Here is a 23530-nt window from a genome sequence, read left to right as displayed (position 1 = left end):
TATTAAACATGCTTCACTGGTTCGAGTATTTGACGAGGTGCCGTTTTGTCCTACTAATTTTAGCGGTCCTTGAAGTCACCCTAGTTTGTTTACATCAGGGGTCGACAACCCGCGGCTGTGGAGCTGCATGCGGCTCATTAGCGCCGCCCTAGTGGCTGTCTGGAGCTTTTTCAAAAATGTAGGAAAAATGGAAAAAGATAAGGGGGAAAAAACACCCCAAAAATATTTTTTGCTTGAATATGGTTTCTGTGGGAGGAAAAACATGACACAAACCTTCCTAATTGTTATAAAGCACACTGTTTATATTAAACATGCTTCACTGATTCAAGTATTTGGCGAGCGCCGTTTTGTCCTACTAATTTTAGCGGTCCTTGAACTCACCCTTGTTTGTTTACATCAGGGGTCGACAACCCGCGGCTGTGGAGCCGCATGCGACTCATTAGCGCCGCCCTAGTGGCTGTCTGGAGCTTTTTCAAAAATGTATGAAAAGTGGAAAAAGATAAGAGGGGAAAAAAACACCCCAAAAATATTTTTTTGCTTGAATATGGTTTCTGTAGGAGGACAACATGACACAAACCTCCATCATTGTTATAAAACACACTATTTTGTATCAAACATGCTTCACTGATTCGAGTATTTGACAAGCGCCGTTTTGTCCTACTAATTTTAGCGGTCCTTGAACTCACCCTGGTTTGTTTACATTAGGGGTCGACAACCCGCGGCTGTGGAGCCGCATGCGACTCATTAGCGCCGCCCTAGTGGCTGTCTGGAGCTTTTTCAAAAATGTATGAAAAATGGAAAAAGATAAGAGGGAAAAAAAACACACAAAAAATATTTTTTGCTTTAATATGTGACCTGTGGGAGGACAAACATGACACAAACCTCTATCATTGTTATAAAACACACTATTTGTATTAAACATGCTTCACTGATTCGAGTATTTGACGAGGTGCCGTTTTGTCCTACTAATTTTAGCGGTCCTTGAACTCACCCTAGTTTGTTTACATCAGGGGTCGACAACCCGCGGCTGTGGAGCTGCATGCGGCTCATTAGCGCCGCCCTAGTGGCTGTCTGGAGCTTTTTCAAAAATTTATGAAAAATGGAAAAAGATAAGAGGGGAAAAAAACACCCCAAAAATATTTTTTTGCTTGAATATGTGACCTGTGGGAGGACAAACATGACACAAACCTTCATAATTGTTATAAAGCACACTGTTTATATTAAACATGCTTCACTGATTCGAGTATTTGGCGAGCGCCGTTTTGTCCTACTAATTTTAGCGGTCCTTGAACTCACCCTTTGTTTGTTTACATATATATCTTTCTCCGACTTTCTAAGACGTGTTTTATGCCACTTCTTTTTCCGTCTCACTTCGTCCACCAAACTTTTAACGTTGTGAATGATGTAATTTTCCACCAAAAAATATTATTTATTTTTCTTCTGTTTGCGAATACAGGTCGATTGACAGCAGCGGCGCTCGATTCTTACTGCCTGCGGACAAGATGGCGGACGACTGTCAGAAGTGACACTTTCGACGCTCGCCGTTTTCTCTTCATATTTCTGGGAAGAAGCACCAGGCCGAGATGGGTTTAACGCAGAGTTCGGGAGCGTCCGAAGGCGGCACGTACGGCTACCACGTCCACGGTGTAAGATTGGAGTTTTTACTGTTAACTAAGCGGCTCGTATTTCGACGGCTTATCTATGCTAACATGCTAAGCTAAGTAGTTTGTCCTGACTCACCGGTCCAACATGTCCAAGTGGCGCTTAAAAGTGCTCCTAATTTAGTTTAAATAACATATCCGAAGCTGTTAAGAGTCATATTATTTTGTAACTTCGTGGTGAACACTGTTTGGTGTTGAATGTCTGTTGGCGGGTGTAATCTTTATTCTAATTTAGCTTAATCCAATCCACTTTATTAATATAAGTGAAGTGAAGTGAATTTTATTTATATAGCGCTTTTCTCTAGTGACTCAAAGCACTTTTACATAGGGAAACCCAATATCTAAGTTACATTTAAAGCAGTGTGGGTGGCACTGGGAGCAGGTGGGTAAAGTGTCTTGCCCAAGGACACAACGGCAGTGACTAGGATGGCGGGAGCGGGAATCGAACCTGCAACCCTAAAGTTGCTGGCACGGCCACTCTATCAACCGAGCTATGTCGGTTGGTAGAGCACATTTAAACAACAAAAATGCTTCCAAACTGCTGCACAACAGTATTACAAAAAATATTAAAATATTATCTTTAGTTCCACTAATGACTGAATAAAAACAACAACAAAAAAGGAATAAAGGTGAATATGAGATTAGATGTTTCCTAACTTTTAGGTGAAAACAAGACATCATTCTAAAAAAAAAAAAAAAGGAAACACAATTTAATTTGAAGCTTAGACACAAACTTTTGTATGTGTGCTTTAAAAGACAATCTCTCATCAGTGGGGCAAAAAAGCATTTAGTCAGCCAGCGATTGTGCAAGTTCTCCCACTTCAAATGATGACAGAGGTCTGTCATTTTCATCATAGGTACACTTCAACTGTGAGAGACAGAATGTGAAAAAAAAATTGTAGGAATTTTAAAGAATGTATTTGTAAATGATGGTGGAAAATAAATATTTGGTCTCTTCAAACAAGGAAGATCTCTGGCTCTCACATACCTGTAACTTCTTCTCTAAGAAGCCCCTCTGTCCTCCACTCGTTACCTGTACTAATGGAACCTGTTTGAACTCGTTATCTGTATAAAAGACACCTGTCCACAGCCTCAAACAGTCGGACTCCAAACTTAACTATGACCAAGACCAAAGAGCTGTCGAAGGACACCAGGAAAAGAATTGTAGACCTGCACCAGACTGGGAAGAGTGAATCTACAATAGGCAAGCAGCTTGGTGTGGAAAAAATCAACCGCGGGAGCAATTATCAGAAAATGGAAGACATACAAGATCACTGATAATCTCACTCGATCTGGAGCTCCATGCAAGATCTCATCCCGTGGGATCAAAATGACCATGAGAACGGTGAGCAAAAGTCCAAGAACCACACGGGGAGGACCTGGTGAATGACCTGCAGAGAGCCAAAGTAACAAAAGTTGCCATCAGTAACACACTACGCCGACAGGGAATCAAATCCTGCAGTGCCAGACGTGTCCCCTGCTTAAGCCAGTGCATGTCCAGGCCCGTCTGAAGTTTGCCAGAGATACAGCAGAGGATTGGGAAAATGTCATGGGGTTAGATGAAACCAAAATAGAACGTTCTGGTATAAACTCAACTCGTCGTGTTTGGAGGAAGAAGACTACTGAGTTGCATCCCAAGAACACCAAACCTACTGTAAAGCATGGGGGTGGAAACATCATGCTTTGGGGCTGTTTTTCTGCTAAGGGGACAGGACGATTGATCCGTGTTAAGGAAAGAATGAATGGGGCCATGTATCCTGAGATTTGGAGCCAAAACCTCCTTCCATCAGTGAGAGCTTTGAATGGTTGACCAAATACTTGTTTTCCACCATAATTCACAAATAAATTCTTTAAAATTCCTACAATGTGAATTCCTGGATTTTTTTTCCACATTCTGTCTCTCCCAGTTGAAGTGTACTATGATGAAAATGACAGACCTCTGTCATCATTTGAAGTGGGAGAACTTGCACAATCGCTGGCTGACTAAATACTTTTTTGCCCCACTGTATATGTTGTGGCCAACTCAAGCTCGACCCCACGAGTAATCCATATTTTAAGGATGTTCAATGGCAGCCATTTGCCATTTGAGAATAACATTGCCTTAGATTTGTCTGCATTTAGCTCTAGCCAAAGGTGGGTCAGCTGGCACCGAACAACATCAAAAGCCGACTGGAAGAGTTCAAGGGTTTGCACTGCAGAGGGAGATGAACAATATATGACCACATATGTATACTACAGCTGTATTATTGCACATGTTTTAACTGGTGGGTCAGATCCTGTTTTGTATTTAATTTTAAATGCACAAGTGTATTTAATGAAGTGTCCACTGATGTGTTTTTTTTTTTTAATGTAACGACAGGTGCAACTGAATTCACCTGCAGAAAAGTGTGGACTGCTGCCCTTCTTTGACTTCATTCTGTCGCTGGATCACAAACGACTTGTAAGTTTGTTGACGGCATCGTGGCCAAAAATATTGGCACCCTTGCATTTCTGTCGGACAATACACCACTCCTCCCAGAAAACTGTTGAAATCATAAATGCTTTGGTATTCACATATTTATTTATCTTGTTTGTATTGGAACAGCACAAAAGAACCACCCCCCAGAAAAATAATAATCAACTTAGAATTTCTTGGCTGCAACTTATGCCAAAGTAGTTGGGAAAGGGCATGTTCACCACTGTGTTACATCACCTTTTCTTTTAACAACACTCAATAAACGTTTGGGAACTGAGGAAACTCATTGTTGAAGCTTTGAAAGTGCAATTCTTTCCCATTCTTGTTTTATGTAAAGCTTCAGTCCTTCAACAGTCCGGGGTCTCCGCTGTCGTATTTTACACTTCATAATACGCCACACATTTTCCATGGGAGACAGGTCTGGACTGCAGGCGGGCCAGGAAAGTACCTGCACTCTTTTTTTGTTTTTTACGAAGCGGTTGTAACACGTGCTGAATGTGGTTTGGCATTGTCTTGCTGAAATAAGCAGGGGCGTCCATGAAAAAGACGGCGCTTAGATGGCAGCATATGTTGTTCCAAAACCTGTATGTACCTTTCAGCATTAATGGTGCCTTCACAGATGTGTAAGTTATCCACTAATGCACCCCCATACCATCACAGATGCTGGCTTTAGAACTTTGCTTCGATAACAGTCTGGATGGTTTGCTTCCCCTTTGGTCCGGATGACACAATGTCGAATATTTCCAAAAACAATTTAAAATGTGGACTTGTCAGACCACAGAACACTTTTCCACTTTGCATCAGTCCATCTTAGATGATCTCGGGCCCAGAGAAGCCGGCAGCGTTTCTGGATGTTGTTGATAAATGGCTTTCGTTTTGCATAGTAGAGCTTTAACTTGCACTTGCAGATGTAGCGACAAACTGTATTTAGTGACAGTGGTTTTCTGAAGTGTTCCTGAGCCCATGTGGTGATATCCTTTAGAGATTGATGTCTGTTTTTGATACAGTGCTGTCTGAGGGATGGAAGGTCGCGGTCATTCAATGTTGGTTTCCGGCCATGCCGCTTACGTGGAGTGATTTCTCCAGATTCTCTGAACCTTTTGATGATATTATGGAGCGTAGATGTTGAAATCCCTAAATTTCTTTCAATGTCACTTTGAGAAAGGTTGTTCTTAAACTGTTTGACTATTTGCTCACACAGTTGTGGACAAAGGGGTGTACCTCGCCCCATCCTTTCTTGTGAAAGACTGAGCATTTTTTGGGAAGCTGCTTTTATAGCCAATCATGGCACCCACCTGTTCCCAATTAGCCTGCACACCTGTGGGACGTTCCCAATAAGTGTTTGATGAGCATTCCTCAACTTTATCAGTATTTATCGCCACCTTTCCCAACTTCTTTGTCACGTGTTGCTGGCATCAAATTCTAAAGCTAATGATTATTTGCAAAAAATCCGTTTGTTGTCTTTGTAGCTTATTCAACTGAATATGGGTTGAAAATGATTTTTGTTCCGTTTATATTTACATCAAACACAATTTCCCAACTCCCATGGAAACGGGGTGTGTATATTGCCAGCACCTTTGACTTGCTACAGGTGAATTGAATTACAAACTAAAGGAGCATCACATGCTTATAATACCACTATTTCTTACAATTTTGAAGGAGTTCTGATTTTTTTCCCGCGTTGTTCCAATGCAAACAAAATAAATAAACATGTGAATACCAAAACATTTGTCATTTCAGCAGTTTTCTGGGAGAATTTGTGCATTGTCCGACAGATATGCAGGGGTGCCAATATTTCTGCCCACGACTGTATAACATGGCATTGAAATAATCGATGTTATGTACCAGAATGAGGAAAACGATCAGCTCAAGGAGCTCCTGAAAGCCAATATGGAGAAAGCGGTGTGCATGGAGGTGTACAGCACCAAGACGATGAAGGTTCGGGAACTGGAGGTGGTGCCCAGCAATATGTGGGGAGGACAAGGCCTGCTGGGGGCCAGCGTCCGCTTCTGCAGCTACCAAGGAGCCAATGAGAACGTCTGGCATGTGCTGGTGAGGACGCCAGAATGTTTTGCAACTCCAGCTTCTATATATTGGAGTTAAGATCGTATTTCCCCTTTTTAGGACGTGGAAGCCAGTTCACCCGCCGCCCTTGCAGGGCTCCGTCCTCACACTGACTACATTGTTGGCACGGATCAGGTATTGCAAGATGTAAGTATTTTCCGACGACAATAAATCAGTCCCTCCAGGGATCCTGGATGTCGAGATTGCGCCAAATCACACAAATTCCCGTCGCGATCAAAAGCTTGCATACACTTGTGAAGGCCTCACCTATTCTCACTATAGACGGCTAGAAGACGGAACGGCACTTGTGCTTCCGGTCGAAAGCTCGGTCTAAATAGAAGGGCGGTAATAATAATAATAATAATAATGGATTAGATTTATATCGCGCTTTTCTATTGTTAGATACTCAAAGCGCTCACAGGGAAGTGGGAACCCAACATTCATTCACACCTTGTGGTGGTAAGCTACATCTGTAGCCACAGCTGCCCTGGGGTAGACTGACGGAAGCGTGGCTGCCAGTTTGCGCCTACGGCCCCTCCGACCACCACCAATCATTTATTCACCAGTGTGAGCGGCACCGGGGGAAAACGGTGAAGTGTCCTGCCCAAGGACACAACGGCAGCGACTTTGATGTTAATAGGTGGGAAGCGAACCTGCAACCCTCAGGTTTCTGGCACGGGCGCTCTACCATCTACGCCATGCCGTCCGAGTGAGTGAACTCGTCCAAAAGATGGCGCCACAGCACAAGCAACAACACACCTAGGTGTCTTTGCTTTTTTTAAACTATTTGCATTGTGGCCGTCAACGGAGAAACATCGATAAATTAGCTGCACCGATTTATAAGCCGCAGGGCTCAAAGCGTAGGAAAAAAGTAGTTTGAAATTTACGGTAAACCTTTTTTCCTGGTTTACATGTACTTATATGTTTATCTAACCATAATTCAGATACAATACAATACTTATGACCATAATTAACCATAATTAACCATAATTTAGATACAATACAATACTTATAACCATAATTAACCATAATTTAGATACAATACAATACTTTTAACCATAATTAACCATAATTTAGATACAATACAATTCTTATAACCATAATTAACCATAATTAACCATAATTTAGACACAATACAATACTTATAACCATAATTAACCATAATTTAGATACAATACAATACTTATAACCATAATCAACCATAATTTAGATACAATACAATACTTTTAACCATAATTAACCATAATTTAGATACAATACAATTCTTATAACCATAATTAACCATAATTAACCATAATTTAGATACAATACAATACTTATAACCATAATTAACCATAATTTAGATACAATACAATACTTATAACCATAATTAACCATAATTTTGATACAATACAATACTTATAACCATAATTAACCATAATTAACCATAATTTTAGATACAATACAATACTTATAACCATAATTAACCATAATTAACCATAATTAACCATAATTTAGATACAATACAATACTTATAACCATAATTAACCATAATTTAGATACAATACAATACTTATAACCATAATTAACCATAATTTTGATACAATACAATACTTATAACCATAATTAACCATAATTTAGATACAATACAATACTTATAACCATAATCAACCATAATTTAGATACAATACAATACTTATAACCATAATTAACCCTAATTAACCATAATTTAGATACAATACAATACTTATAACCATAATTAACCATAATTTAGATACAATACAATACTTATATGTTTATCTAACCATAATTTATCCAATGTAAGACAATTGGGAACATTCTTATTTGCAAAGAGGCAATATTTATATTACATGAGATGTTGGAGTGTGATGATAATCGCTCATCAGCTCATTTCCCAATAAAAATCCGCGCCATAGATTCCTCTCAACAGTTCACAAATGCCCTTAACATGCAATGTGTTGGAACATTTACGTTGCAGGCCAAAGTGGTCAAAATTAGATTTTTTTTTTCAAATTAGATTTTTTTCCAGCTGACTGCAAGTAATGTTTGATTTTTATTAGACTCCAGTCACCTCGATAAAGTGAAATCAGAGGAAGTTGACCGGGAGGAAGTTGCTACTACTACAAAATACAAGTTTCCACACCCTAAAAGGGGGCGGCATGGCTCGGTTGGTAGAGTGGCCGTGCCAGCAACTCGAGGGCTGCAGGTTCGATTCCCGCTTCCGCCATCCTAGTCACTGCCGTTGTGTCCTTGGGCAAGACACTTTACCCACCTGCTCCCAGTGCCACCCACACTGGTTTAAATGTAACTTAGATATTGGGTTTCACTATGTAAAGCGCTTTGAGTCACTCGAGAAAAGCGCTATATAAATATAATTCACTTCACTTCACTTCACAACTTACAGTACAGCCGAAAAGTATCCACAGCGCTTTTGTTATGCTACAACCTTATCCCCCACATGAAAAATATTAATTTTTTTCCTCAAAATTCTGCACACAATACCCTCAAGACTTTTGGAATGCAATGCCACCGGCTTGACACACCTACTACGCGTGGTATGAAACAAGTAAAACATCAATATACACATTTTTTCACATTTTTAAGGTTAAAATGACAAGGAACACTTAATTAAAAATTAATAACAATTTGAATTAGTTTCATTGAAAAAACAAGCCTCAATAGATTGCAACTTTCTTAAAAAGCCGCCGCAAATTCAGGCGTTTTGGGCCAAGACAATCTCCCCAAAAAACTGGCGAAATCCCAGAGGGACTGACTAATCATAACCCAAGTGTGCACGGCAGGACTACGGAGATGTGTCGACTCAAACTTGCCCATTTCCAGTCAGAAGACTTCTTCTCGCTGATTGAAGCTCATGAAGGGAAGCAACTGAAGCTGTTGGTGTACAACACACAACTGGACGGCTGCAGGGAGGTGATGGTCACCCCAAATGGAGCTTGGGGAGGCGAGGGCAGGTATGAAGTTCTCGCAAATATACTCCCAACATCTTGTGGAAAGTCTAACCTGAATCTACCTAATTACTACTTATGTAATCTGTCAATCTATGTATCCATATATGTGTTCATATGGGCCCTAAATTATTTATCCTTTCATGTTTTAGCTGGAATTTATCATTGCATTTCAAGGTAATTACTTCGTGATGAACAAAAGAGGAAAAATATGTCTTGCTAAAATTTGACCAGGATTCTTTAGAACAGGGGTGTCAGATTTGGTTTTTTTAATTGAGAGCCGCATTGCAATTATGACTGGCCTCAGAAAATATGTTATACTTGCAATGTAAGCACATAAACGTATAATAGCTTTATTTACACAGGCAATTGCGTTTGATTATATTTCTTAATAACTGATGGATAACTTGCTTTTAAAATCTTTAGTCAAAGTGACAAGCAGATACCGTATTTCCTTGAATTGCCGCAGGGCATATAGTAAGCGCCTGCCTTGATTTACTGCCGGGTCAAACTCGTTTCGCGAAATAATTAGCACATGCTTAGTATTACCGCCTGGTCAAACTCATGACGTCATCATCATTTTCAAAATGGAGGAGGCTGATTTCAATACCGGTAAGTTGAAATGGCATAAAGGGAAGAAGATTAAGAGCTATTCAGTGGGATTTAAGGTCCAAGCTTACATCACACTCAAATGTTTACTGCATGCCTTTGGTAAGTGCCGGAGGGAGAAGAGGTTTTCAAATAATTAGCGCATGCTCACTTTTACCGCATGCCTTTGGTAAGCGCAGGAGTGAGAAGAGGTTTTCAAATAATTAGCGCATGCTCACTTTTACCGCATGCCTTTGGTAAGCGCAGGAGTGAGAAGAGGTTTTAAATGAATTAGCGCCTCCAATTCAAGGAAATACGGTATTTATTTATTTTTTGATAACCAAGACAATCCGTGGAATATAATCTTGCGTGATCAGAGTTTAAAAGAGATGAAATTACTTGCAGTGTGTCAAAATGAAAGAAATAGATGTAGTCAGAAAGTGCTATGTTGACCAAGAGGAGGGCGGGAAACACTTTTTATTGCAACACTCTCGCGCCGTACCTGCTGTCAAAACCCTAGACCAGGGGTAGGGAACCTATGGCTCGCGAGCCAGATGTGGCTCTTTTGATGACTGCCTCTGACTCTCGGACATTGCTTAACACAATAAGTAATGAATAATTTCACTTGTAGTCAAAGTGTTGAAAATATTGTTCAAAAAATAAAACATGCTCATGCATTTGAATCCTTCCATCCTTTTTCTACCGCACTTGTTCAAGAAGTTGCATTAAGGGTAAGAAGTGATTTATTTATTATTGGTTAATTAAGCCTTGCCCTCCTGGGGGTTCTTCAGACCAACTTGGGAGCCTGTTTCAGGGTTACAATATTTATTATATTTCAATAAGTCTATCAGTTGCTTTCTAGCAATTGTATTTTTCTCTTTCGTTTTCACTCGCGCTCTGGCTCCAGCCCCAACCCCGTCTCTCCTCCTGGCTGTTGCTTTTAAACAGAGCGACAGGTGATTAGATAACAAGGCTTAGGTGGGCCATCCACGCACCTGTCGCTGATTTCGAGGCCGGTCCTGGCTACACCCTACTTCGCTGCAGGCCGCAGGCCACGCCCCCTCCACAGTTATCTTCAGATTACCATTGTTACTACAAATAATAAGAGACCTATTATACTCTAGAAATGTTGGTCTTTCTTAAAAATGCACGCGTTTAGTTGTGTTTAGTGTTGAAAAAAAATATCATATGGCTCTTACGGAAATACATTTTTAAAATATTTGGTTTCTTGGCTCTCTCAGCCAAAAAGGTTCCCGACCCCTGCCCTAGAGACTACGTTAACAAAATAAGAGTCTCAGAAAGCTAGCGTGCACAAGTTAGCAAGCTACGGAGTTGGCTGTCAATGTATTTCTTGCAAAATGTATAAAAACGAGTACGGAAGCTGGACATATAAGACGCCAAAAACTCACCACTTTCATGTGGTATTGGACAGAGAGGACTTTGTTTCTCCTCCATTCGAAAATGTGGACGTTATCATCACTACTGTCTGATTCCAATCAATGCAAGTCATCAGAATCAGGTAATACACCAACTTATATTCTTGTCTTCATGAAACAAAAGAAATCTATATCTGTTATACATGCTTGTGTTATCATTAAACACCTTTAACGTGTTAACAAAAACGTCTCTATCATAAATAATTAAATATAAATTATATATATATATGAATGAGGTAGATTCCTTCGACTCGGTCAATTGAAAAGTAGTTTGCCTGCAGAAAAAGTGTGGACACGCCTGCCCTAGATCATGTGTCCGGCCACCCTTGGCGGGCCACCTTAAATCATTTGTCCGGCCACCTTTGGCGGACCACCTAAATCATGTGGTGGGCAAGTGTATTTAATAAAGTGTATTTAATCCTCCACGTGATTGAATGTGGAGGATCATGTACAATCATGCTCCGGGCCACCTTGAATTATGTTCCGGTCCACCTTATATCGTGTGGCGGGTCACCAACGCGGTGCCCGTAAGGACCAGATGAGTCGCCCGCTGGCCTGTTCTAAAATTAGCTGAAATAGCAGCACTTACCAGTGAGCTGCCTCTATTTTTTAAATGTTATTTATTTACTAGCAAGCTGGTCTCACTTCGCTCGATATTTTTAAAACTCCAATCGAATTTGAAAATCCAAGAAAATATTTTAAAGACTTAGTCTTCACTTGTTTAAATAAATTCATTTATTTTTTTACTTTTCTTCTTACAACTTTCAGAAAGACAATTTTAGAGAAAAAATACAACCTTAAAACTGATTGTAGGATTTTTAAACACATATAACTTTTTACCTTTTAAATTCCTTCCTCTTCTTTCCTGACAATTTAAATCAATCTTGAAGTATTTTTTATTTTTGTTTTTATTGTAAAGAATAATAAACACATTTTAATTTAATTCATTTTAGCTTCTGTTTTTTTGACAAAGAATATTTGTGAAAGATTTCTTCAAACTTATTATGATTAAAATAAAATAAAAATATTCTGGCAAATCTAGGAAATGTGTAGAATCAAATTTAAATCTTATTTCAAAGTCTTTTGAATTTCTTTTAAAAATTTTGTTCTGGAAAATCTAGAAGAAATAATGATTTGTCTTTGTTAGAAATATAGCTTGGTCCAATTTTTTATATATTCTAACAAAGTGCAGATTGGATTTTAACCTTTCCATGAATTATTATATTTTTCTTTTTTCAAAAAGATTTGAATTAGGTAGTTGTTCTCTTCTTTCTTTCGGTTGAATTTTGAATTATAAAGAGTCGAAATTGAAGATAAACTATGTTTCAAAATTTTATCTTCATTTTTTTCCTGTTTTCTCCTCTTTTAAACCGTTCAATTAAGTGTTTTTTCCATAATTTATTCTCGACAAAAAACCTTCCGTAAAAGGAAAAAAAATGTACGACAGAATGACAGACAGAAATACCCATTTTTATTTATTAAAGGTAAATTGAGCAAATTGGCTATTTCTGGCAATTTATATAAGTGTGTATCAAACTGGTAGCCCTTGGCATTAATCAGTACCCAAGAAGTAGCTCTTGGTGTCAAAAAGGTTGGTGACCCCTGCCTTGGTAAGTCTTCACAGTTGCCGTTTATCAAGCTTTATTTCATGATGCTTACTTTTGCTATATCCGTTTGGTAGGGTAATGTGAACTAAGGAACACACTCTAACTAGTCTCATTGGCTCTGACCATTGTTTACATCTAGTCTAGGTTGTGGCATTGGGTATGGCTACCTGCACAGAATCCCTGCACCTCCTGATCTATCCATACAAACGCCCACCGGCCCTCCTCCTCCTCCTCCTCCACCTCCTCCCCCCGAGGAAGGAGCGCCTGCAGAGCTGCCTAACCATGGCTTCACAGAGGTACTCCACCAACACCATAACAGCAGAGAAACCATCTTCCTGTCTTTCAATACCATCAATCCTCGATTGTACGTTAAATACTCACCTGATTTTTAGGCACCATTGATGGCACCTTCAAACCAAAGTGAGGAGGTGTTGGACTTGGAGCAGGTGACCCTCCAGGATGCTCCTCTACCTCCACCCATCCAACGCGTCACAGACCCTGGTGAGGTGACTCAGACTCTTGTCCACATCCGATTCTGTAAAGCAGAGTGCGACGCCGAGGGCCATTTTCCCAATTTACCCCAAGTCGTTTTGGTTTATGCTCTCAATGTCCTCCTCCTGTGCGGAGAATTATTCCGAGTTTGGGAATAAAAACAAATATTTGAGAAAGTAGAAATATCAAGTTAATCACTTTAGCATCGATCATATACTGATACTCAGAGGTGGGTAGAGGAGCCAGAAATTGTACTCAAGTAAGAGTACTGTTACTTTAGAGATTTATTACTCAAGTAAAAGTAAGGAGTAGTCACCCAAATATTTACTTGAGTAAAAGTAAAAAGTATGTTGTGAAAAAACTACTCAAGTACTGAGTAACTGATGAGTAACCTGATTACGGCAACAAATAATGCACAAAAACATAAAAATGGCAATGAGCAAGTTCATAGCCAGGAATATCTCTTAAGCAACTAAAACAATATTATATATTAAATAATAATACATTAAAATAAAAGAAATTAAGGCAAATTGAGCCACAATAACTTAACAGCACCATAGCCTCAGTAGGCATTCATCGACTGATTGATTGATTGACTGAAACTTGTATTATTAGATAGCACAGTACAGTACATATTCTCTACAATTGACCACTAAATGGTAACACCCCAATAAGTTTTTCAACGTTTATCAATTACTTAATAAATGACCAAGTCGAGGTGATCTACCTCATATATACATACACACACATATCATATATATACATATATATATATATATATATATATATATATATATATATATATATATATATATATATATACAGTATATAATTTATAGTTTTTTATTTTGCCGTTTTTGTTGACATTTTAAAGGTGTCTTAATACATGCACGTTTAACATATAGATTCCTATCTTTCTATGAAGACAAGAATATAAGTTGGTGTATTACCTGATTCTGATGACTTGCATTGATTGGAATCGGACAGTATAGTGCTGATAATGTCCACATTTTCAAATGGAGGAGAAAAAAAGTTCCTCTTTTCTGTCTAATACCACATGAAAGTCGTTGGTTTTTGGCATCTTATTTGTCCAGCTTCCATATTGGTTTTTATACACTTTACAAGAAATACATTGGTGGCAAACTCCGTAGTTTGCTAACTTGTTTGCGCTGGCTTTCGGAGACTCTTATTTTGTTAGTGCAGGCGCGATGGAGCGGCGCTTTTATTGTGAAGACAGGAACTGTGCGATCAGTCTTTAGGCTTTTGACGGGAAGTACGGTTGAAATAAAAAGTGTCTTTTTTCCTTTACACTTTTGATTGATTGATTGATTGAAACTTTTATTAGTAGATAGCACAGTACAGTACATATTCCGCACCGTTGACCACTAAATGGTAACACCCCAATAAGTTTTTCAACTTTTTTAGGTCTGATTCGACGTGTGACGGTCACGTGACCGCCTGGTTTTGTTTGATTGGTCCAACGTCACCAGTGACTGCATGTGATTGGTGAAACACAGGCATGTGTAGTTCCTACTTTGAATGCGTGTCTGACAAAATCAAAACAAACAAAGCGTGCATTAACAGATCGATAAAAAAAAAAAGTAGCGAGTAACGAGCTGATTGTAGATAGATGGAGCGGAGTAAAAGTAGCGTTTCTTCTCTATAAATATACTCAAGTAAAAGTAAAAGTATGTTGCATAAAAACTACTCTTAGAAGTACAATTGATCCCAAAAGTTACTCAAGTAGATGTAACGGAGTAAATGTAGCGCGTTACTACCCACCTCTGCTGATACTATCCTTAATATCGGCAACACCAACTTATGAATGGATCCACCCTCCTCTTACGTGTAGTGACTCTGACAATGACAATGTTGTTAAACCAGTGTTTTTCAACCACTGTGCCGCGGCACACTAGTGTGCCGTGAGATACCGTGGGAGATTGTCTGATGAAAACATTTTTTTGCAAACCAGTAATTATAATCTGCAAAATTATGTGTTGTTGTTGTGTCGATGCTGTCTAGAGCTAGGCAGAGTAATCGTGTAATACTCTTCCATATCAGTAGGTGGCAGCCGGTAGGTAATTGCTTTGTAGATGTCGGAAACAGCGGGAGACAGGGTGAAGGTAAAAATGTTTCCAATGCTTAAACCAAAAATAAACAAAAGGTGATCGCCCCTTAGGGAAGGCTATGCAGAACGAAAATAAAACTGAACTGGCTACAAAGTTATCAAAAACAGAATGCTGGACGACAGCAAAGACTTACTTTGGAGCAAAGACAGCGTCCACGATGTACAAACATGACATGACAATCAACAATGTCCCCACAAAGAAGGGGAAAAACAACTGAAATATTCTTGATTGCTAAAACAAAGTAGATGCGGGAAATATCGCTCAAAGGAAGACACAAAATTGCTACAGAAAAATACCAAAAAAAAAAAGAAAAAGCCACCAAAATAAGAGAGCGGCACAAGAACTAAGACACTACACAGGAAAACTGCAATAAACTCCAAATAAGTCAGGGTGTGATGTGACAGGTGGTGACAGTACACCTACTTTGAGACAAGAGCTATATTGATGCCCATCCATCCATTTTCTACATCTTATTCCCTTTGGGGTCGCGGGGGGCGCTGGTGCCTATCTCAGCTACAATCGGGCGGAAGGCGGTGTACACCCTGGACAAGTCGCCACCTCATTGCAGGGCGCTATATTGATGCATGCTTGGTTATTTTTTTAAAGTCATATCCAACAATTGCGACAACGACTTTTTACTGTCAACTTTATTTTTTTTAATGATTTCTTCTAGTGGTGTGACTGGATTTTTTCAACACAAAAAATGTGCCCTGGCTCAAAACAGGTTGAAAAACACTGTATTAAAAGATCCTCTCTCTAACTCTTATTCATCTACTTTTTCATTTCCCGTTAATAACTGTTTACTTTCTGCTGTGACAACTTTCCATTTACACGATTTAATTAAGTATAGGATAGGATAGGTCTTTATTGTCTTTGCACAAGTACAATAAAACTTTGTTTTCAGCACAAACCTGATCAAGATTAGACAAACAAACAGTGTACAGGGTTACAGTACATAAGGCGCCCCGTAAAAGATGGGAAAAAGGTCAACGCTGGGGAAGGATGAGTAAAAAAATACAATCTACACTGGGCTCCTAAGGGGGCCCAGTCTGGAGTGGGAAAAAAAAAAACCTCCATAGCAAAGCACATATACATATTATAATGTACATTTCGAGATATCTAGCAACAGAGGGAAGGGAGTTCGGGGTCATTATGGTAGGCCGCAGCTCTCAGGCGCTGACCATTCATCACCCCTGTGGGATTTGCGTCGAGGGCGTTGGGTTGGGGGCGTGGTGTATTGTGGATGTGTAAGCCCGTAGTGTGTCTCTGTTCCGCGGCCTTGATGTATTGTGCAGTCGCTAGTCCAAAGTCAACAACAACAGAGACAAGAAGGGAGTTTGTTGTGTCTTCGCCGCACTGTCCTTTGGGAGAGTCTCGAAGCCAGGGAAACAATCCAAGTTAGAATGTTTTGTATGAGGGTGAAAATACAATTTGCTTTTCACAGTCTATGATTGGTCCTCAAAACCTGCGGGGTAGACAGTCCGATGTGATCCACAGTTCTTCCCACACTTAATTAAGCACGTATTTCTTAGTTTTGTCTCGCGGCTAGTATTTGCATGCCTGCCCCTGGCACGTTCTCGGTGTGTAACATATTTCGCCTCCTCCAGTGATAACCCTACTTGATATTGATGTTTGAAATACTAAGAATCGTATTATTGTACCTCCACTCTGTATGGAGACGCAAAATGAGCTGCTTGCCACTTGTCTGCCAGGGAACTAAAAAAATAGCATTTGTAGTCGTCATTAAAAGGTATTTATTGGCATTAAAGATCACTTTTCACTAGTCGGCCAATACCGAAGAAATCAATTTGACATATTACACTAATTTGCTGTGTCACCTTTAACACAAAGCTCAGATGTTGTTTTGTTCCTTAAGTCTTAACCGCACGTGTCTGCCATTGTCTTTCCAGCCTTGTTTGAGTCTGACGTCGCCATGATGAGCCCCGATCCCGCTGATCTGTTGGACAGGTTGGACGTGTCCGTGTCGTCCATCGACATGAACGACACCTCCCTGGCCATAAAGGACGAAAGAGACAACGAGATCTCTGGCGTCGGTAAGTCGGCTTGCAGAACACTTAGATGTCATACAGTAGGGAAGGGGTTTGTATAACCATATTACTGTATGTATCTCGCGTGAGGAAGAGGAGGCAGGTTAATTTTTCAATGCAGTCTGCTGAAAAGGATGGAAAGCGCCACTGCGCATAGCGACTGACGCTGTGGTCAAAGTTAGAATGTCCACAAAACTCATTTAAAGATGTTTGACACTACTGGAGGATGAAGTGGATACCCACACTCCCCCAGTTCGTCACGTTTCATGTGTCAAGTAAAACCCGACAAATGGGGCCATATGAATCCCTTCCTTCTGTATCTCACTGGTTGGATTTTATGGCTATGGTGTCAGTTTATTCCGAACATGCACACGATTACAATATGATACATTTTTACAGTTTCTCATTGCATGTCCGAAATGAGTAGAAGGAAGCAAAGCTTAATTAAAACCTCCCCCATTTTCTTATCGTAGCTCTTTCTAACACATTTTTTTCTACTTACAACAATGAATAAATAAATAGGTAAGTACATAGTTAAATTGGTAAGTAAATAAGTATTAAATACGTAAATAAATAGTTCTTATATATAAATAGTTCTTATATATAAATAGTTAGCTAATTATATATATATTTATATATATATATATATATGTGTGTGTGTATGTATGTATGTGTGTGTATATATATATGTGTATGTATGTACATACGTGTGTATATATATATATATATACATATATACATATTAGATTAGATTAGATAGTACTTTATTTATTCCTTCAGGACAGTTCCTTTAGGAAAATTAAAATTTTCAGCACAATCCCATTCAAGATCAGACAAACATTACAGGGAGAAAGAACAGGATATACATATATTATAATAATTATATATCCATTATACCAATACCATCCATAATTGTGTGTGTATAATATATACATATATATATATATATATATATATATATATATATATGTATATATATACATACACACATATCTCTATAAATAAATTCATATATCTCTATACTTATATACATAAACTAATATATATATATGTATACATATATATATACATACATATTTATATATATATGTATGTATATATATATACATATATGTATATATGTATACATATATACATACATATATATATATATATATGTTTATGTATATATGTATAGAGATGTATGAATGTATTTATAGAGATATGTGTGTATGTGTGTATGTATGTATATATATGTATGTGTGTTTGTGTGTGTGTATATATATGTATATATATATATATTATACACACACATATATGGATGGTATTGGTATAATGGATATATAATTATTATAATATATAATTGGATATTAAAAGTATGTGAAAGTTTGACTTCTGTAACAAACTCCTTTTTAAGTTTTGTAATCAATCAGAAATATGAAGCAGCTAAAATGTGGCAAATAAGATAAGTTACATTCTGTCAAATGGACAAGTGTGAAGAGAGTGTTTTGCATTTTTCCCATCATGCACTGTAATTGTTTTAAATGGTTGTAATTTAGAATTTTTTTTTATGGTATTTGGATGTTTTTCGTAATATCCACAATGTTAAGGGATCAGGTTGTCACGTGTGACCATGTATGTTGACATTTATGTTCGTCACATTTCTTTTTTGTGCGCCATGACTAGGGAAGGTTGTTTGGACTGTGTTGTATAAGTAAATGCTGTGCTACTATTTCAAAGTACTCTCATTGATTCTGATTTCCTCACTTTGATCACTAGATGGCAGCAAATATGTAACATTCATAGACCGCTTGGTTTTTTAGATTGATTTGAAAGCAGCTGTGTTTTGCTATGATTGGCCAAATTAATGAGGCCTCCAGTTGAAAGATGCCTGGGGGATACATGGTTGCTAGTTACAAGGCTGTGTTTGATTTCCTGTTCTGCAGGGGAGCTTGATGGAAGTGATCTTCATCCTGACTCAGCAGACCCTTTGGTGTCCACGGCGCTCACTTCTTCGATGACTCAGCAGTCCGATGCGGGCGTCTCTTATCCGGATTCTGCGCACCTGCAAGACTCCCTCTGCGAGTCGGGTTCCAGCCCCAGTCCACTCTATCCTCTTATAGACCTACTCGAGTCGTCCAATGAACAACCTCCTTGTTCCCATGCCGCTGACGACCTTTTGCCCTCGCTCCCAGGTGAGTCACTGGTCGCCCAGCCGCCTTCTCAGGACACGATGGAAGACGCGCCCAAAGATGAGAGTCCTGCTCATCAGTGTGAGCACGAGGACCACGAGCACGGACTGCAGGAGCCGACATTTCAGTAAGGCCACATCAGGAGGAACTGGCTTCAAGTAGAGGTTTTCTGTTTTTTTTAATGTGAGCCAATCAAGTTACTGCTGTATCGTCGCCTAATGCAAGGCGATACGGGTCTGAACATGCCGATTGTACAGGCGGATACTATCACAACTATTACAGTAGGGAAGGGAGTCATACGGCCCACATGTCTGGTTGAGAGGAAGCGGGGGTTAATCATTAGGCAATGCAGTCTGCTGAAAATGATGGAAAGCACCACTGCACATAGCGACAAAACACATTTGAAGATATTCAACAGTCCAAACCTTTTCTATTAAGGGGCGAAACACAGAAAAATTATATTTTTAATTTTTAATTGTTATATTGTTGCGTTCGGACCAGATGTTCCTCCGATGGAATTTAAGTTGCTGGTCAATCCCAAGTTCTTTTGATGACACATAAGCTGATTTTAAATGATAACCCAGAACATAATAGGTATTTTGCAATTTATGCCAAAGCTTTGGAGAGACCACCCTAAAAAAACAACACAATCAATTCGCATCGCCTAGTTGATCTGAAAACCCTACGGACGCGCTGTCTTCTTCACTATCTCCCCCCTCCCCCACCTACCGGAACAAATCCACATATCTGTTGTTCTGCTAACCCTGGGGCAGGGAGTGATAAGAAGGGAGTATGGCTACTCCTCACATCCCTACAGCTTCAAGGTTAACACATGCAGTTTACTAGCGTACAACCAAAAAGAGAACAAATGGAAAAACACTAGCCGTTTTCAAATATGACAATGAATATAAATAAATAACTCTTAAATATGGATATATGTAGATATCTATATCCGTCAAAACCCACACAATATATATTGTAACCCTTGGGGCTTCTCTTTTGGGGAATGTTAAAGGTCCAAAAGGGTCTCACTCATGAAAATGTTAAAAAAAATGTTGTTTAACTTTCAACACTTAAATATCTATGAATCAACTCCGGTTCTATCCGTCGACAATAAGTTTTAAATATTTTGAAAATCTCCCCCCAAAATGTTCAAAGTTGAATATTTGATGAGAAATCATTGGAGTGTCAAATAGAACAATAATTCACAACATTGATTTTGATTCATTATTATTTTTCCATCAGACTAAAGGTCTTAGGGATCCAAAATGTCCCTAAAGTGCTAAAAATAAGTCGTAAATCATTATTTTTTACGTTCAATGCTTAAATCTCAAGATCAACTTTTGATTAGTCTGTTTATTTTAAGAAACTATTTTCGAGCAATAACAAAAAGACTATACAAACTTTGCAGTTTTGTTCTATTGCTGTCAATATCACACCTGTTCAAATCTTTTAAATTCCACTTTTAATGTTTTTTTGGGGGGAATAGTCATTTTAAGATGTGTCGCAAATTGTTGAAAACCTAACTCCGGGCCGCACCTTGGACTCCCCCGTTCTGCCATCTAGCGGCCAAGGTGGATAGTGCACCCAAATGTCTTTTTGTCACGTTTCATGTGTCAGATAAAATGCGACCAACTGGGCCATGTGACTCCCCTCCCTAGTGCAGTACAACACTATAAACATGCACGCAGGTGTGATGCCACCAAGTCTGGGCTTGTGATTGGACAGCAGGTGTGTGCACACAGACTGAGGTGGATGGAGGAGGGTTTTGAAAGTGTCGGTGATGCAACTCTTTTTAGTTTCAAACACCTTTCTGTAGAAATAACCTCATTTATTTTCACTTAAATTCACAAATTTTTACAGCTTTTAACCCTTCCTGCGCAACATGAAATGTGATCTATGCAACATTTGTCCCATACTTGACTTAAATACGTTTTTGAAATGGCAATTAGGTGATGTAGTTACGGGGCTTGTTATTCTGAGGGGGCGTGTATTTATTGTTCTAAATAGCTGCTTTAAGTAAAAGGAAGTATTTTTGCAAATATTGTATATGTTTGTTGTTTCTTTTTAGGAACGAATGGGCTCACTGTCAAATGGGGTGAAGATTTGATAGTAAAAAAAAAAATGGAACACTAAAAGGCCTTTTGTTTTTTTCAGACTTCAAAACACTTTCAACTCAGAGCACATCTGGCAGAGGGAAATTACGGCGGAAAACTGTGCACAAAGTTTGCGAGTAAATAAAAAAACAAACACACATTAAATATCAAGTATCAATTCGCAGGTATAAAAACAATTTTCTTCAAGTTAAAAATGTTGTCAGTAATATTCCACCCCACACCCACTTGCACTTAGAGCACCTGTGATTCGCACTTGACATCGGTAAGTACTGAGTTAAGGCGGTCAGTGCTACTGTTTCTCCCCGTCTGACCACAACGGCGGAACATTAATAACTAACACTGCATGGTTTACAACTAGGGGGTAATAATATAAATGTGTTAACTTACAGGTTGAGCTGGATTCCTTGCAAGTCTGTCTGCCATTTTAACTAGCGAAAGAGCAATGAGTCCTCGATTACATTTGTTTATGGAACATAATCTCATCACAAGACCCAGGATAGACTGGGGTTAAGACTGCTGTTTCGGAATGAAAGGTACTGGGTTCGAACCCCACTCTGCTTGATGGTATTTTGTCCTACCTCATCATACTTAAGAGAGACAGGGGTCGTAGATAACATTTGTATATGGAAAGAAATCTACTCTTTACAGGACCAAGAATAACCCAGAGGTTAAGACTGCTGACTTGGAATGAGAGGTACTGGGTACGAACCCCACTCTAATTGACAGGATTTTGTTCCATCTCATCATACTTTACTGAGCCAGGAGTCCTCGATTACATTTGTGTATGGAACACAATCATCAATTTACAAGACCCAGGATAGAGCAGGGGTTAAGACTGCTGACTTGGAATGAGAGGTACTGGGTTCAAACCCCACTCTGGTTGCTGGTGTTTTGATCATACTTTACGGAGCCAGGACTCCTCGATTACATTTAAGTATGACAAAAAATGCATTCTCCACAAGATCCAGGATAGCCCAGTGGTTGAGACTGTTGACTGTGGTCGAAGGGTGCTGGGTTCGAATCCTGGTTGGGTCGACATGTAATTTAAAAAGCTGTCTTGATGATGGTGTTTTGATCAAACTTTACTGAGCCAGGAGTCCTCGATTACATTTGTGTATGGAACACAATCACCAATTTACAAGACTCAAGATAGACCAGGGGTTAAGACTCCTAACTTGGAATGAAAAGTACTGGGTTCAAACCCCACTCTGGTTGATGGTATTTTGATCATACTTTACGGAGCCAGGAGTCCTCGATTACATTTAAGTATGACAAAAAATACTCTCTCCACAAGATCCAGGATAGCCCAGTGGTTAAGACTGTTGACTGTGGTCGAAGGGAGCTGGGTTCGAATCCTGTTTGGGTAGACATGTAATTTACAAAACTGTCTGGAGGCTTCAAGGTGACATATATTGTGACTTTGTTAAATGCTAAAAAAAAAAATATTTGAACTTTTTTTTTTTTTATCCAATTACAATTAACCTATTTTCTTTTATTTGTACCCAGGAGAGCTCATTGGTCAACGCTCTTTTTTTTTTAGCTTTTTACTCCTATTCCCACCCACCTCAGGAGTTACACTCACTCGCACACACACACACACACACACACACACACACAGGTAACCCCTGAGGTGTCATCATTGACTATTTGACAAATTATTTTTAATTATTATTATTTTTAGTGTTTAGTTAATTTTCCAGCTATATGTTAGTCAAACGACTAGCACATAACATTAGTCTATGTCAATGTATGTCGTCTTGACGCCATACTGCCAAATTACTGATTCCATGAATGGG

At 39.0% G+C, this 23530-nt stretch overlaps 1 protein-coding gene across 1 annotated transcript; it reads left to right on the top strand.

Annotated features, from left to right (window-relative positions):
* Positions 1 to 1336: 1336 nt before the first annotated feature.
* On the top strand, positions 1337 to 21755 carry gorasp1a (golgi reassembly stacking protein 1a). Its single transcript, XM_061891267.1, has 9 exons — positions 1337 to 1646; positions 4021 to 4101; positions 5965 to 6168; positions 6241 to 6327; positions 9022 to 9152; positions 12917 to 13073; positions 13170 to 13278; positions 17309 to 17452; positions 19372 to 21755. The coding sequence occupies exons 1-9, from the start codon at positions 1584 to 1586 to the stop codon at positions 19746 to 19748; spliced, it is 1353 nt and encodes a 450-aa protein (XP_061747251.1). The 5' UTR covers positions 1337 to 1583; the 3' UTR covers positions 19749 to 21755.
* Positions 21756 to 23530: the final 1775 nt, after the last annotated feature.

The sequence above is a fragment of the Nerophis ophidion genome, linkage group LG28 (genome assembly GCF_033978795.1).
Source record: "Nerophis ophidion isolate RoL-2023_Sa linkage group LG28, RoL_Noph_v1.0, whole genome shotgun sequence".
Classification (NCBI taxonomy): Eukaryota; Metazoa; Chordata; class Actinopteri; order Syngnathiformes; family Syngnathidae; genus Nerophis; species Nerophis ophidion.
The sequence above is the reverse complement of the archived record's forward strand: the minus strand, read 5'-3'. Positions and strand labels throughout refer to the sequence as shown.

What these genes read in the sequence shown, in the direction of transcription:
- gorasp1a (XM_061891267.1), top strand. Translation starts at nt 1,584, where the DNA reads ATGGGTTTAACGCAGAGTTCGGGAGCGTCCGAAGGCGGCACGTACGGC. An exon ending in ACGGCTACCACGTCCACGGT is followed by an intron (nt 1,647 to 4,020) that starts GTAAGATTGGAG and finishes ATGTAACGACAG; the next exon opens with GTGCAACTGAATTCACCTGC. An exon ending in CCAACGCGTCACAGACCCTG is followed by an intron (nt 13,279 to 17,308) that starts GTGAGGTGACTC and finishes TTGTCTTTCCAG; the next exon opens with CCTTGTTTGAGTCTGACGTC.